At 35.4% G+C, this 17,217-nt stretch overlaps 1 protein-coding gene across 1 annotated transcript in view; it reads left to right on the top strand.

Moving 5' to 3' along the window:
• LOC121386071 (twitchin-like) overlaps nucleotides 1–16,337 on the top strand; it is a 132,546-nt gene extending 116,209 nt beyond the window's left edge. Inside the window, exons 6-10 of the mRNA XM_041516870.1 lie at nucleotides 10,359–10,664; nucleotides 13,395–13,700; nucleotides 14,149–14,301; nucleotides 15,312–15,336; nucleotides 16,211–16,337. Of these exons, the coding sequence (XP_041372804.1) occupies nucleotides 10,359–10,664; nucleotides 13,395–13,700; nucleotides 14,149–14,301; nucleotides 15,312–15,336; nucleotides 16,211–16,277 (857 nt within the window). The 3' untranslated portion in view covers nucleotides 16,278–16,337. The remainder of the gene's footprint in view (nucleotides 1–10,358; nucleotides 10,665–13,394; nucleotides 13,701–14,148; nucleotides 14,302–15,311; nucleotides 15,337–16,210) is intronic.
• The last annotated feature ends 880 nt before the right edge of the window (nucleotides 16,338–17,217 follow it).

Consider the following 17,217-nt stretch of genomic DNA (forward strand, 5'->3'; position numbering starts at 1 on the left):
AAACATCAAATACAATTCAGCTATTTAAATCAAATAAATAAGGTTACTGTGACTGTTGCTTACATGAGATTTCATTCCCAACAAAATTCCGGGAGGGGGTACCCCAAATAAAGGTCAATAGTTCCCCTGAAATGGCAACGTCTGGAAATTTGCAAAGCTGATGGTGGGCTGACTGGCTACTATGTAATTACATTTTTTCTATTGACCCTTTGCTGGGCTCTAACTTAATAATTTATTATAACAGTGCAAACAATTAAGAAGTTTTTTTAATAGAATTTTATCACCGTTGTGAGTTTAGATATACAGCAATTTCCACCCAAGAGGACAAAATGTTGTTTTTTTACCTCGACCCTCACAAAAAAAATTTTTTTGATTCTGGTGAAATTGCTTATATACTTCCTCACAATGGTGATTGATTGTTTTCTTGCCCATTTTATTACCAGAAACAAAACATTAATTTTGTAAAGCGCAATTTTGTTTATGGTATAGAATAATTCAAAAACATTTCAGCCCCTACAAACTCACTTAATCATACGCGACAAAATCAATAGTCCACTTTTATGCAACAAACATAAAATGTTACAACTTAACAATAAATATAAAGTTGAAAATAGTAATTTCTTTAAATATTTTTAACCAATGATACAACATAAAATGGCAACTTGGGAATACCTAATTCAACAGTAATTCTGAAAAACATGAGTTATTCTGGCAGTTGTTGTAAAACATGAGTTATGATGTCAGGCAATATGTAGAAAGGTGGTCTAGGCCTGGGGTACTAGACAGATTTATCTAGCACATGCAAAAGCTAGTTACTGTCAGTCCAGTAGGCAGGAAATACAGGGCAAAAACACAGCAAGGATGACTTACTTTTATTTATGGAGATCACCACGCAATAATAAAACAGGGATATTAATCAGTAAAAAGATATGAAGTCAGTTATGACAATAGATTCTCTGCCAGATGCATGCTGTTCTGAACTGCAGGTACAGTGTATAAATTGAGCAATATTATTTTTGACCAAATGTGTGTATATATATGTCTGAAAGGGATTCTATGATTAAAAATCATTATTACACGTAATCCCGGTGGCCAAGACGGGAATTACTTCTTTTTTTTAAAGCTGCAAGTCCCTGTGGGAAAGGGTTGTTTTGGACAAGAAAAAAATCTGAATGGTCCCTTGTTGCATCTTCTGTGGACATAGGCAATGAATCCATTTACAGTAAGATTTTGAAGCAGCAGAGAAACGAGATGACATAACTATGCTGGTACATTTGGGAGAAGTACCAAATGGAGATTTGGTGGCAATAGATGCGAGATACCACTGGAAGAAAGGTTGTTATGCATCACATGTCAATCCAAATAATCTACATGCGGTGCATAAACAGTCTGGAAAATCATCTCAATCTATCCATGACAAAGTATTACACCAGTCGATAGATGAAATTTCACCAGATATCAAGAACCATAAGGTATTTCTGCTTTCAACCCAGATGTCTCCATATCAAGAAATACTGTCGGTACATGCAATGGATACAGTTCCGGCTGAGAGATGCACAACACAAAAACTTAAACAAAAACTGTTAACACATTGCCCTGGTATTGTATTCATCCCTCAACATGGACTTTCAGATCTTGTTTGCGTAAGTAACATTTCAGTTGGTGATGCCTTCGGGCGGCAAACAAACTAGTGCTGTCTCCATTCAACAGCTTCCCTCCAAATTGTGTCCAAGCCGTAACAGAAATTGTTGGTGAAACACTCTCTACTTTAAGGGAATGCAGGTTACCACACACCTACTGATGAGAGTGTCCTCTCATCATGCAGCTGCTATTCTGTGCAAATGAATAAACACAGACGATGGACAATGATATTACTCATTTGATGAAATGTGGTTTGAAGGCCCAGAAAGAATGGGGGGGGGGGGGGGGGGTGTCGATGAGCTACTCTACAAATTCCTTATTTTGCTCACTGAAGGAGAACAGCAGAAACTCGTTGATGGTATGGAAGACGTAGCACTGAATGCAAAATACTTACACATAGCTTGTGATATTACAACTACAGCAACCACAGTTTTTTTTCACTCAAAACATGTACTCCCAATCAAATGACGTGTTAGCCGAGACTTCTGTATCACTTCTTCATTTGAACCGGTTGCACTACGGGCTACTTTTCAACTATATGCTGGATATGTGTTTGACTTGCAGTTCCTGTGATAATTGACTGAGACTTCCCCTTGTTTTGAATCAGACCCAAGGGTAAACTCAGCATCCATACTGAAATTCACATAAGGAGAAATCACTCTAATATGAATTGGTGGATAAACCCAGTGAGAATGACTAAAATATTTAAATACATGTTTTTTTTTGTTCTAGCAATTATCTAGACAAATAGTATCTATTCTTCCACTAGAATAACATATACATAGCCCAACAAAATCTTAGTTTAACCTGCTAAATTATTCTAAGCTAAAACCTGCCTGCTTGATTATAAATTGACATTAGCAAGGGAAGTAACTCTTGTTTTAAAAAATAATTTAATATAAGAGTAGCATTTTTATATATAGTAACTTGAAAACTTCATATTTAATTTATTTTATTAACATTTCTATTAAGAACAATGTTTCTTGTCAATATAAATATGATTTAAAACTCAATATGAGCATTAGATTTTGAGTAGCCACAGCCAGTATGCATTTGAACGCTTAAAATCATAAAATTGAACTTTAGCAAGGGCAGTAACTCTTGTTATGCTAAAGTTTTTCAATTAAGCTTCACAATAACATTTAATGGTACATAACTTATAACATCATACAATTTCAGCTATTTAAATCAAATAATAAGGTTACTGTGACTGTTTGTTGATTACATGAGATTTCATTTCCCCAAAATTCCGGGAGGGGGTACCCCCAAATAAAGGTCAATATCTCAGCCTGCACCTAATTGCCGCAATGTCATCATTGGTTTTCATAATCTACAGACTCAGATGAACATTTTGATATATCATAACAAATGTTGTAACGCTAGTTGCACCCCTTCCAAAAATATCGGTCTCAGCTGCTCTACTATAAGTCCCCCCAGGTGGGGAGGCAACTCGAGAGAGCAGAGCGAAACGTCTTTTCTCATTGAAGGCATAGCTCAGAATGTTAATCAGTTACATTTGTGTTTAATTGTCTGCAGGAGGTATGACCTTTTAAATGAACTTTGAGCAAACTTGCATTTTCGTGTTATTTATAAGGTGACAAAGTTGGGGGTGGGCTTATTTATGAATGAGGGCCTAATTTCTTAAATGCTATCAAAACGGAGGGGTCTTATTCAAAGACATCGACTACTTTCCGGTCAAGTTTGGTAGTACTTGTCATTACGTCTGTTTTCCTCAACCGTTCCAACCTCCCCTCACCCACTATTTTATTTTATTTCCTTAAATGCTATCATTAAAAAAAAAATGTACGACAAAACTAGTTAAGATATTACCCATATGGTTAAAAATACTTTGGTACATATCAAAGTGATACGTCCCACTAGAATGCCAAGTGGGACGTATTACTTTTGACGTCACACAATGACGTCATCAATTGGTGCACTACAACCTTACAGGAACATCAGCTAAACGAGATGAGTGATATAAATGTATATTGATTATTGGTAATAAATAGAATATTAAACTTGCTACTATTTCGTATCGTGTTTATGTCGTCCCTCGTGAAATAATTTTCATTGTCACTTGCTAAAGCTTGTGACAATTGAAAATTATTTCACTCGGGACATAAACATGATACGAAATGGAAGCTTGTTTAATATCCTATAAATCTTGCAGTACTTTCAATGCAGACATAAACTGTGCACTTGTTATAGATCTCTCGTGTAAGTGTGGATATCGGTTTTACAGCATTCCTTTCAAAGTAAATTGATATTAAGCAGCAGCAAATTATTTTTTAGCGTCTATGACTATTTAAACTTAATTAATCTCACTTGATTTAGTATTAAACAGGAGATTCATTTTAAATGGCCACAGATTTACTGTAAAAGAAACAGCCACGTTATTAAACTCAAAGTAAATTGATATTAAGCAGCAGCAAATTATTTTTTACTTATAATTTAAACTTAATTAATCTCAATTTAGTATTAAACAGGAGATTCATATTAAATGGCCACAGATTTACTGTAAAAGAAACACACGTATTAAACTGACTGACAAAATATTTAAAATAAAATTTTGTTTTATTTTGCGGAATCTTTATTATTATTATTATTATTATTATTATTATCATCTTTCTTGTCACCAGTGTTGGAATATTTGAGTTGAAAAGAAATTGCTAACAATTATTAGTTTTGGGTGTTTTTTCCTTTCCTTTACTGGGTTTTTTTTTTAACATTATTAGCTCACGTACCTGGCCCGAAGGAAGGAAATGTTTTATTTAACGACGCACTCAACACATTTTATTTACGGTTATATGGTGTCGGACATATGGTTATGGACCACACAGATATTGAGAGAGGAAACTGTTGCCACTTCATGGGCTACTCTTTTCTATTAGCAGGAAGGGTTCTTTTATATGCACCATCCCACAGATAGGATAGTATATACCACAGCCTTTGTTACACAAGTTGTGGAGCACTGGCAGGAATGTGAAATAGTTAATGGGCCAACCGAAAGGAATCACCTGGGCCAAATGACTTTCAGAGCTTAAATGCTATGTCACAACCTTTCACAATTTCGGCTTCTTTTCCAGATTCACCAAAACGTGATCCAAATGATCCTCTCATCAATATGGCCACCCTGTCCTCTGATTGACTAAGACATTAAATTTTTCGAGTTCTTTTCAAGTTCCATTAGGCACATTTGAACAAATGTTATTTTTCGGGACACTTTGAAATCCAGTGTGACTGCATTTATGATACAGGCGAAATTAGAATTCCCCAAATTTTAAGGCATATTCTGTGATAAAAGTGGATCATTTATTGGTTTTGGTTACAATACATACTTATGCACATCCCCAGTTTGTTCATTTGCTATTTTAATGTCAAATTATCAGTCACCAAATGACCATCTACGATAAATCAGTATTACTATGGTTCACTTTTTAGAGGTACATGTATAGTTAGTTTAATACCATGTGAGTGATTCAGGCCCCATGGGCATCTTATTAATGTACATGTATTAAGTTTGAAATGTATATTATTATTATTTATTAACTTATTTTTTGAAAACAATTCACTAGCTGATATTGTCATAATAAATTATTTTTAATTAGGAGACCCAAAAAGTGAGATAAAGTAGGCTTTTAAAGAAGGGGACAATTAAGGCATTTGGCCTGGTATGCATAGTCAACTATATATAATGCACATTATTGCATAATATCAACAAGTATAATCATATAGTTAATTAATAAAACGGTTAAATGTGACAGCTATTATATATAACGGGCGCAGCCATTTTGGACCATCCCAGTGAATACGCCCTCTGCATGGCAAGCTGGTGGTTACGTAATACATAACATGTCACGTCAGGAATTAGTCTTCGAACTGAAGAAACAAAACATACCTGATTTTTGCGGATGCATTGCAATGTTCTGTAATAATAGCCATCCCAGTAAGCCAGCAACAATATATATTGTTTTTCATTACAAAATAAACCACCATTGTCAAAGTGTTGAAAGAACTGTATTATGTTTTGTACATAAATTAACCCATGTACTGAAATTATAATCGGAGTGTTTTCTTGGTTAATTGGTCTTTTCTTTCCGTGGCCTGTACCGGTGGTTCCTGATTGGCAGGTGTATATTTAGACGGTCCCCAGACACTGTGTCTAGACACACTAAAAAGACGTGCCTCTTTTATTAAGATCACAGAGTATTGTGTAATAACTGCACGGATACCCCACAAATCGTAATGGACATTATCAGCCGTCCTGCTTTATTACTGTAAGTAATTCTGTAAAAACCTTGATTATGAGTAGACTTTCCCCATCTAAAATAGCAAAACTGACCAATTACTTCGTCCCAAAGAAAAGAAAAGTATCACTTGGGTATCGTGAGTGGTTGTTTTTGCTCGAATGTACCCTACCAATAGGCCTAATAATATAAATTTTTTCTTTGGATTTTTTAAAAGAGAATACTGTAACTCCATTTCGTTCTATTGATGCAAATTGAAATATATTTAGTTAAATAGTTTATTATACTATCAAGTCATTTATTGTTTTACAAGTCAGGTTGATGAAAGCGAAGCACCTTGTCATAAATTAGAGCGTTTGTTTACACTGTGCATAGAGGAGATGGACGGAGCTGACATTACTTTGCCCCAAGCTATACCACCGGATGTCACAAAAACTAAACAAAATGGCTGTCCCCAGTTAGCAGGAATAATCATGTGTTTTTTATTAACTCTAAAATTACACGTTTTTCACTTGTTAAAGTGTCAGTATGTGTTGGTGTGCATCTTTCCAACACATAAGGCTCTTGTTTGAGTTGACCCTACCTTTAATAAAAAGTGTGTTGGGGGGGGGGGGGGGGGATGTTCAAATCTGTATTTCAATTCTGTGGGCTACCAACATTAATACAGGAATTCCCCTTCACTAACTTTAACAAAATGAGCCAATTTTTATTAGGAATACACTAATTACTTAAAGTTAGCAGACCTCTTGGAGGTACACTGTCTTAAATTTAAATATCATTTCATTTCAACTTATTTTCGTGCTTATATCCAATTACGGTTCAAGCACGCTCTCCTGGGCACACACCGTATGCAGATATCCAAGACAGTGGGTTAGTTGGTTAGTGGTTAGTGAGAGAGAAGAGGGTGTGGTGGTCTTACACCTACCCATTGAGTCTTTAAAACTCGCTCTGAGTGGGAGCCGGTACCGGGCTGCGAACCCTGTACCTACCAGCCTTATGTCTGATGGCTTAAATTAACCACACCACCAAGGCCGGTATTTAAGTATCAGTTTATGTGTGATGCATTAGTAAGCAGTATATTGAATACCACTTAGTTATGATACCTGACTTAAGAAGGTGGATAAGTATTATACTTTGACTATAAAGTACTTTGACACCTCTTTAGCATTACCTATAAGTCCAGCTGGAATGGAATTAGGAAATTCTGTGGAGCTTTTATCTTCCTTTACTTTTGTTTGCTCCTCAACAAAAGTGTTACTCGGTTTAAATTAGCAGACTGATTCGTACATCCTCTGGCGATGTGTCCTGTCTGTCCACAGTTCCAACAACGAATCTCTCTCCGGCGGTTCTGATCCCTCTCAGGAACAGTATTACCTGAGGCTGGTCTTCTGTTCAGGAATGTCGAAGGAGTAGACCTAAATGTTGATCGCTGTTGACCCTGTAGAGCACTACTCTGGGTGGATCGGTCTTGTAACTGGCTCTCTAACTTATCAAACCTAGAAGAAAGTTGGTAAATTAAGCATAGTCTCCAATTTCTTCATCCCTCCAGTTTCCACCTCGGATGGAACATCCGGCAGCAGTTTGGCAGCTACAGATACTGATGTTCTCTTAGCAGGAACAGGCTTCTTGAACGACTGTCGTTTCTCTGTATGAACAAAATGGCTCTGTTCCACACGTCTCAACTCCACCCTTAACTTATCAAAGTCATGGGTTTTGTCAAAAATATGGCCACTGCAGTCTTTAAGCCACTGCTGTAGACCACCACAGAACCGGGTACGCAACGTGTGGTTGGAGTCCATCTACCCTACAACCCCAAGAAGAAACGTTTTCATCCTCGTGCTGCTGTGCACTATAGAAGTCGGCAAGTAGCGCCTTACCCTCAGCAACAGAACCATATACACTTTTCAGTTTATAGATCAGCTGGTGAAGGCTAGCGTCTGAACCCAGACGCATTACAACTCTCGCTGCATCGCCCTTTAAGGAACGACGAACAGCTAGAGTAATAACATCGGTAGAATGCTTCTTGTCCCTTAGAAGACATTCCACCTCGTACAACCAAGCATCAAAAGAAAGATCAGTTTTAGCACAGCTGTCACCTGAAAAGAAAGAGACCCTGGGAGGTTGACTAATTTCGGTGGTGACTAAAGTACTTGTCTCGAATATCGCAAATCTGACCGTTTTTGTTTAGGTGTTCTCTTTTGTCGTGATCAGTCATTAGACTTGTTTTCAACATTAGCATGATTATACCAGAAATGCTTTAATGTAAAGGTATCTGTAAATGCAATAACATTGGTATTGGTATTAAGTAACAGCTAGCTAGAGACCTACATATGAAGTTTGAGTGCCCAGTAAGAACTAATTTTAAATATATTTGCATTGCTACTGCTTTCAGAATTGTAGTCTAACTAAATTCTATATGGCCTTGCAGACAATTCCATGCTTTAGTTAAAATATAGATACACAGTAGAATCTCATTTGGGGCGAAAACATTCGGGCGTGTCCATGACCCGTTATAATTTATATTTATTGTTACTTAACAATTTAAAACCAAAATATGTTTGTTTGTTTGTTTGTAATTCGGTATGAAATAAAATAGTTATCTGCACTACATTCTGCAAAAAAAGGTATTTAGTATTATAGTCGCCAAGTATAACCAATCAAAATTATTAGATAGTTAATGCGATAAAATCAAAACAAGTCCAACCTATCCACCAGGTACATTCATGACTGTGTTATTGCCATTTACAGTAATATCAGGTGCTATAAATGACTGCAATAAAACAATGCAAGGCAGTCACTGTTATCTGTGTGTCAGTCACTTGTATAAAAAGGCAATGATGTGACTGAGTGATTGGCGACTTGTTGTCTGTCATGTTCGTGAAGATGTGTAAGTATCTTGAGAAATATCAAAGACTGAAATGCCACTAAACATAATGGGCCGAATTTACAAAGCCTGTTTTAGACTTCCATGCATGTAACTACATACATTTACTATGCTTAAAGGGAGAGTAAACTCAAACATGAGCCTTATGTGTTGGACAGATGCATACCCGTACCACCAACACATACTGACACTTTAACAAATGAAAAACGCGTAATTTTAGAGTTAATAAAAAAACGTGATTATTTCTGCTAACTGGGGGCAGTGCCACCTTCTTTTGTTTTCGAGGCGTCCGGTACTCTAGCTTGGGACAAAGTGACGTCACCTCCGACCAACTCCTGTATGCACAGTGTAAACAAAAGTAGTAATTTACGACAAGGTGCTTCTCTTTGATCAACCTGACTTGGAAAACAACATAAATAACATAATAATATAATAAACTATTTACGGTAACTAAATATATTTCAAGTTGCATTAAAGGAACGAAATGAGGTTATAGTATTTTTCTCTGTTCAATAATCCAAAGGAAAAATGTACACTATTAGGCCTATAGGTATGCTACATTGGAGCAAAACGACAACCCACAATACCCAAGTGATAATTTTCTTTTCTTTGGGACTATGTAATTTGTCAGTTCTGTGATTTTAGATGGGAAAGTCTACTTAATCAATAGGTTTACTAAACTATTTACAGTAATAAACCATGTCCATTACCATATGAGGGGCAACAGGATATTACAAAATACCGGTATGTATTTTTGTCTCTAGACAGAGGTAATTAATTGGCTGGTCTGGTTACCTATCAAATAGACACCTGCCAATCAGGAACCACGGGTAGAGGCAAATAACAGAATAGACAAATTAACTAAGAAAACACTCCGTGTATCATTTCAGTATGTAGGTTAATGCATCGACAAAACATGGTACAGTTATTTCAACTTGTTGTGTAACCACTTTGACAATGGTGGTTTATTTTGTATTGAAAAATAATATACACTTATTGCTGGCTTATTGGGATGGATATTATTACAGAACGTATTGCAATGCATGTTTATTTTATCATCCCGCAAAAACCAGGTACATTTGTTTATTTCTAATACTCATTCCTGACTACGCCTTAATTATTACGTAGCCACTGGCTTGCCAGAGGGCATATTCACCGGATGGTACAAATTGGCTGCGCCCATTATATATAATAGCCGTCACATTTAACCATTTTATTAATTAGCTATAAGATTATACTTGTTGATATTAAGCAATAATGTGCATTATATATTATTGAATAAGCAAACCAGTCCAAAAGCCTTACTTAAGCATTTCTTTTAAACACCTGCGTTTAAAAAAAACAGGCTTCGTAAATTTGGCCCAATAATTCTTTGTGTGTTGAGAATGTAGTTCATTGCACTTACAAAATATGTAATAAAAATGAGGCTAACTTTAACTGTCATTTAGATATAGGCTAAGTACATATTGAAATATGGATAATGAACAGTTAATCACAGAAATCATCGAGGTAATTATATTTACATATTCAATGCTAAAAAAAGTGATTATTTCAGTAAAACTTTCATATTTTGATTCTTGAAGGTCCCCCAAATATTCCCATGAATGTCACAGCATGGAGCAATGGTTCACACTCAGTCTCGGTGTCATGGATAGAGACATTTAATGGAGGATCAATTCAAACGTTCCTTATACAATACCGAGCAGACACAACATCACAGTGGACAAATCTCACTGCAGAGTTTCCAGAGAAAGTTCTTCATACAAACCACACAGCTGTCATATCAAATCTTCAACCTGGGACGAGATATCTGGTGAAGGTTTTGGCTTATAACAAATATGGATACAAAGGATTTACTGAAGAACAGGAAGCTTTGACTTTAATTGCAGGTAATAACAATAAAGGTCGGTGAGCGGAGCCTAAACTCATCTTTGATGGTAGAAAGCTATCATTCTAGGAATCGACTGATATAAGTTTTGTGGTGTAAATGTATGTTTTTATGTTTTATATTTGTTGTTTTTAGCAAGTAGGTGTGTGTGTCTGATCGATCTTTGTTTCCGACCTTCTCTCTATATACATGAACAACACCTATATAGCGTTGTACACATCGGTGTTCCATCGACTGGTACTAACCATACACCTATAACCGCAGACCCGGACCCGAACGCCTGTGGTAACTGTCTGTGTGATAATTGCAGTTTATTTTAGTTAAAGTTTTATCAGTGTCTGCATTTATTTAGCTGAAATTAACATTACATATAAAATGGAAAATCTACCCTGATAAAATTGAAATCTGAAGTTTATCATTTTTGCAAAATCTACCCCAGCATATATAGTACATGTGCAGCTTTGGTGCAGTCTAAAGCCCTAACATTAGCCAAATATCATGTACCACATTGTTAGGTCAGTGTTAGGTCATTTAACCCTCACCTTACCTGTTGGTGGTAGATAATGAATTAACCCACGATTATATATTCATTTTTACATATACTGTATATATATTCATGTTTACATAACTGATACAGACGTTAAGCCCCCCCCCACCCCCCAAAAAAAACAAAAAACAACAACAAAAAAACAACAACAACAACTATGCGATATATTATATTATTCACGTATTATTAATATTGTATCATGTTTACAAACGATTAACTATACAGCGTTGTTTGTAGTCCGATACATCTGTCATAAACTCAGTTGCTGAGTTGACGGCAGGTGTATCGGACTAGGTACGTCAAAACATCGGAATTACAGATTAGAAGAAAAAAACAAACATTGAAAAACACTCAGTTATAAAACTGATTTGTATTACTTAATAATTTATTAACCTTCTGAGTACTGCAGGCGAGATTACTGCAGGCGAGATATCTCGCCTGATGTCACGTCAGTTGACATACTGTACACTGTATACAGTGCATTCCCCAATTCATATTTCCCGCCGTTTTGCACACGACACTCACCGGAATCGATTTATCAACAGGAAACGCAAGACAACTCAGCTTTCTGTGTCTATATTTGACATAATTTACTAGGGAATTAGGCCTACTCGTTCATATTTATGTTTATTTCCTGCGGAAAGATATCAGACTCGTCTGTGACATGGGGGCGTGGCTTACGAAAAAAGGGCGTAGCTTAAAATCGCATTTCGCGAGATGTTACATCCTGGTGGCTATGATTAAGTATTTCCCAGCTGTAGCACACTGGCGATGGTTGTTATTGAAATTAGATCTTATTACAAGTCCGACTTCATCTTTCTTTCACATTATTTTGTGTTATTATATAAAATTAATCACAAAGAACCACCTGGAATCAACATTGTAAGTGTAAGCAGGAAGGATTTCATTATGGTTTGCCTATATTGGTTTGTTTTTCTTTTGTATTTAAAGGATTTTAAACAAGCTTCCATTTCGTATCATGTTTATGTCCTGACAGAAATAATTTCCAGTTGTCACGAGCTCATGCAAGTGATCATGGAAATTATTTCACGAGGTAGCAAGTGTAATATCCTATTTATTACCCATAAACGATTACTATTCATATCATTGAACTCGTTGGATTGACCTATATCGATGAGTTAGTCCTATTTTATAGTGGGACATAACACTTTCATAGGAACCAATATGGTTTAGCTGTACCAACATTTGTTCATGAATTAGCATTCTCTTTAATTTGTATTATATATGCATTTTAAGTTTTAATTTAATGTTTACAAACAGTGTGTTTTTTTTTAACGTAAAACTTTCTTTATATCGGTCTCAGTGTTTTGGCTGGAGGAATTTTTTTTTTTTTTTTTTTTTTTTTTTTTTTTTAATTATTATTATTTGTAATAAATGTTTATTGCCCCAGAAAAACAATAGGTAATGTCAGGGTTGGGGCCGCGAATCATTACCGTACATATCAATTATACACAGAATATACCATAGGAGCAAGGAGAGAAAGGGGAGAAAGCTGAAATAAGTATTTCCTCCAAACAAACAACCAGTCTTTTTTATATAAAAACAAAGGCTGGCCATTTAAATATTTTCCAAAATTTTAACCAACATTACCAGTTTTCGTGGAATTCTTTATGTAAACAATTCTTGTAATACATATATTTTTCTAATAATAGCTTATCTTCAATATAATGTTTGAAGCCAGTTTTATTGAGTGTGGTGTTCTGTAATTTTGTTTTGTAAATATAATACTTTACATTTATAATTAACCAATTTACGAAATTGTTTTCCTTATTTATATCACCAAATAAAATCATAGTTTTGTCAAATTGGAAGTCTTCACCGGTTTGTTGCAACCATTGTTCTATAAGAAATTATTTCACGAGGTAGCAAGTGTAATATCCTATTTATTACCCATAAACTATTATTATTCATATCATTGAACTCGTTTGATTGACCTATATCGATGAGTTAGTCCTATTTCATAGGGGGGACATAACACTTTCGTAGGAACTAATATGGTTTAGCTGTACCAACATTTGTTCATGAATTAGCATTCTCTTTAGGTTGTATTATATATGCATTTTAAATTTTAATTTAATGTTTACAAATAGTGTTTTTCTTAACGTAAAACTTTCTTTATATAGTGAATGCGAATGTGTCAATAAACCTATTTGTTTCATAAAGGTCCTCCGAATATTCCCATGAATGTCACAGCATGGAGCAATGGTCCACACTCAGTCTCAGTGTCTTGGATAGAGGCATTAAATGGAGGATCGGAGCAAACGTTTGTTGTACAATACCGAGCAGACACAATATCACGGTGGACAAATCTCGCTGAAGTGATTCTAGAAAAAGGTCTCCACACAAACCACACAGCTGTCATATCAAATCTTCAACCTGAGACGAGATATCTGGTGAAAGTTTTGGCTTATAACAGATATGGATACAAAGGATTTACCAAAGAACAGGAAGCTTTGACTTTAATTGCAGGTAATAACAATAAAGGTCGGTGAGCGGAGCCTAAACTCATCTTTGATGGTAGAAAACTATCATTCTAGGAATCGACTGATATACGTTTTGTGGTGTAAATGTATGTTTTTATGTTTTATATTTGTCGTTTTAGCGAGTTGGTGTGTGTGTCTGATCGATCTTCGTTTCCGACTCTTTCTCTATATATACATGAACAACGGCTATATAGCGTTGTACACATCGGTGTTCCATCGACTGGTACTAACCATACACCTATACCCGCAGACCCGGACCCGAACGCCTGTGGTAACTGTGTGTGATAATTGCAGTTTATTTTAGTTAAAGTTGTATCAGCGGCATCAAGGAAAGTAACTGGGCAAGGAATTGTAGTGAAGATTGTGATAGGGATTCCAATTGCACTCATGGTAGCGACTGTCTTTGTGATAATTGCAGTTTATTTTATTTAAAGGTGAATCTCTTGTACCAGCCTCATCAAACAAAGTAACTGGAGAAGGAATTGCCGTAGGGGTTGTAATTGGGATTGCTGTTGCCACCGTAGTAGTGACTGTTACAGTCTTTATTTTGTGGCGACGAGGTTATGTGTGTGCATCTTTAAAATCAGGTAATACTATTAAGGAAAACCAAATATGTAAATACAATTAAGAATTTTGTTTTCAATTGATAATAGTTTAATTTCTATGATGTATATTATTTTATCTTATAACTTACCCATGATATCCATGTCATAAACCCATGTGATAATTTACTTTATTAACCTAGTTAATAATGGTATGCAAATTTGCAAGGTCTCTAGGTAATGTGTTGCTGTGGATGGGTCATTTGCTTACAAGCCAACAAAACCCGTGTACTTGAGCGTAACGTTTTCAAAGATTTATTTAAAATGCGTGATGTCAAACTTATCTGTGCCGATCGTGATGACGTCATATTATCGATGGCGGCGACTTTAGTACTGTGATTTACTCAACATTTCATTAAAATATGATTTCAGAAGTATTATAGGATAAATAGAATTCGCTACTCGTGTTTTTTAATATGTAAAATATCAATCTCATCTAGTTAATCGGTATTTGTCTCGGCAGTCTTGACAAATACCGATTAACATAGACTCGGTTGATATTTTAATTATTATAAACCACTCGTGACGAATCCTCTATATATTACAAGTTGCGTTATTCTGTTCTCATGCATACATTTAACAAGTATGGTATAAACATGTAACACATGTATTGCTTTTCTTTATATTGTTTGGTATTTTGTCTTATTTTGTCACTAAGTTTTGATACATTTTCCATTAAGTTACATTTTATACTCCGCAACAAAAGAAAGGCGGATATTAATTTAGTTTGTAATGTTTAAAAGTATTCTATTTTAATCCCATTAGGTATTTTTGTCTATTATTAATATCTTGTGAACATTTTAGGCACATTTTGGCAGTCTGCGTATTGGCAGTCTGCTTATTGATTTAATTTTATCATGAAAAAATATTTTGGCGTTTCTTTTGTTGTTCAGTGTATTATGACTAAAAGTTGAAGGATTACTTGAACATATTGTTTGTTTACACGTGTTGGTTGTTTTATATCTTTTATCTCTCGGGGGTTTTTTTTTTGACAGATGGGAAGCAGTCTGAAGCTAGAGTGTACGTATAACATTGCAAACCTTTCACACACACACACACACACACACACACACACACATGCCACCACACGCAGTAACTCATGCACACACAAACACACTTGTGGATAACACCAACACCAACAGACGCGCACACACTATCACGTACATGCAAGCAGATACACATACAAACATAACCACGTTGACTTAATTTGAACATTAATTTATTCATTTATATATTGGGAACCTTTCAGAAATTACGTAACATAAAAACCTGACATTTTATACCTCACCTTAACGTAACGTTTCCTATCACTTTGACATAATTTGTTGGTATTTTTGTGTTATGTTTGAGGCAAATGTCACTGGGTAAGGAACAAAATGTTCATACTGTCTGCATTGTATTTGAGAAATAAAAATTAGACATTGTTTCTAAGATGTTACCTAACGTTTGATAAAAACCTCTCCCTGAATAATATATATCTTCGGCTGTTGCTTTCTTTCAGCCTTGTATCTAAACAGTAATACTCTGAATGACAGAAATAGTGTGATAACTACATTTTGTGTCCTGCGAGAGAAATAGTGTGATAACTACATTTTAGGTACTGCGAGAGAAATAGTGTGATAACTACATTTTGTGTCCTGCGAGAGAAATAGTGAGATAACTATGTTTTGGGTACTGCGAGAAAAATAGCGTGATAAAAGCATTTTGGGTACTGCGAGAGAAATAGTGTGATAGCTACATTTTGGGTACTGCGAGAGAAATAGTGTGATACCTACATTTTGGGTACTGCGAGAGAAATAGTGTGATACCTACATTTTGGGTACTGCGAGAGAAATAGTGTGATAACTACTTGTATCGTATTGGTACTATAACTTGGTCTGTTGCTTTGTTACAGACACCAACATGTATCGTTAGACGACAGAATGCATGGACACGGTAATGGTAAATTTATATTACTTTAATTACCGACATGTTTATGATTTCTCTCTATACCTTTTTTATATATCTTCATCCACACTGCATAGATACACAGATGCACATTCACTCTCTCTCTCTCTCTCACACACACACACACTCTCTCTCTCTCTCTCTCTCTCTCTCTCTCTCTCTCTCTCTCTCTCTCTCTCTCTCTCTCTCGCACATAGATATACACATTACACACATACTAAATAAATACAATATATTATGTCTGTTTATAAACTTGTTCTATGAGCACACACATATATATATATATATTAATTATTTTGATGTGATGCTACACTACTGCTTATTGTTTAATGATGTTTTAATTTTTTACCTTTGAGATGATGGAACAAAAAATACAGTACACGAACCAACCATAGTGGCAATATGGGAGATCGGCTCGGCGGTTTCGGCGGTCTTGGAAAAAAAAATGTTTCCAAACATTCGCCGATCGGCGGATCGGCAATTTTGTAAAATATTTATTTCAACAAGAATTACGTTTGCACTTCATCCAACACGTAGAACTGTTCATTATGATTATATTGACCATGTTTACATGCACATTGTTATTAACAGCTTCAAGTCATAAAAGTGAAACACCAATTTTTAAAAATAAATAAATTGTGAAACTGACTCACGTGCAACTTGCATCAGCTGTGGAAGAATTCATTATATATGATGGGGATCAGTTTGATCGGTTTGACTTTTCGATGTGCAACCGATTTAAAAAAAAAAATAAAAAAAAATGGGGAGTGGGTGGTTTGATGGACGGATGTTTAAAACCAAATTGGCTATCAGACTATTTTGTTCCACACCAGTAACAACTTGCTGCGATTCTGCAAATTCGCACCGGGCACTTTGCTGCGAATCTGTGACCTCTTTATCTGTCGGTTGTTGTTAACTGCCGATATGTTATAAATTTAATTTAATTTAAAAAAT

The sequence above is a fragment of the Gigantopelta aegis genome, chromosome 12 (assembly GCF_016097555.1).
Source record: "Gigantopelta aegis isolate Gae_Host chromosome 12, Gae_host_genome, whole genome shotgun sequence".
Taxonomy (NCBI): domain Eukaryota; kingdom Metazoa; phylum Mollusca; class Gastropoda; order Neomphalida; family Peltospiridae; genus Gigantopelta; species Gigantopelta aegis.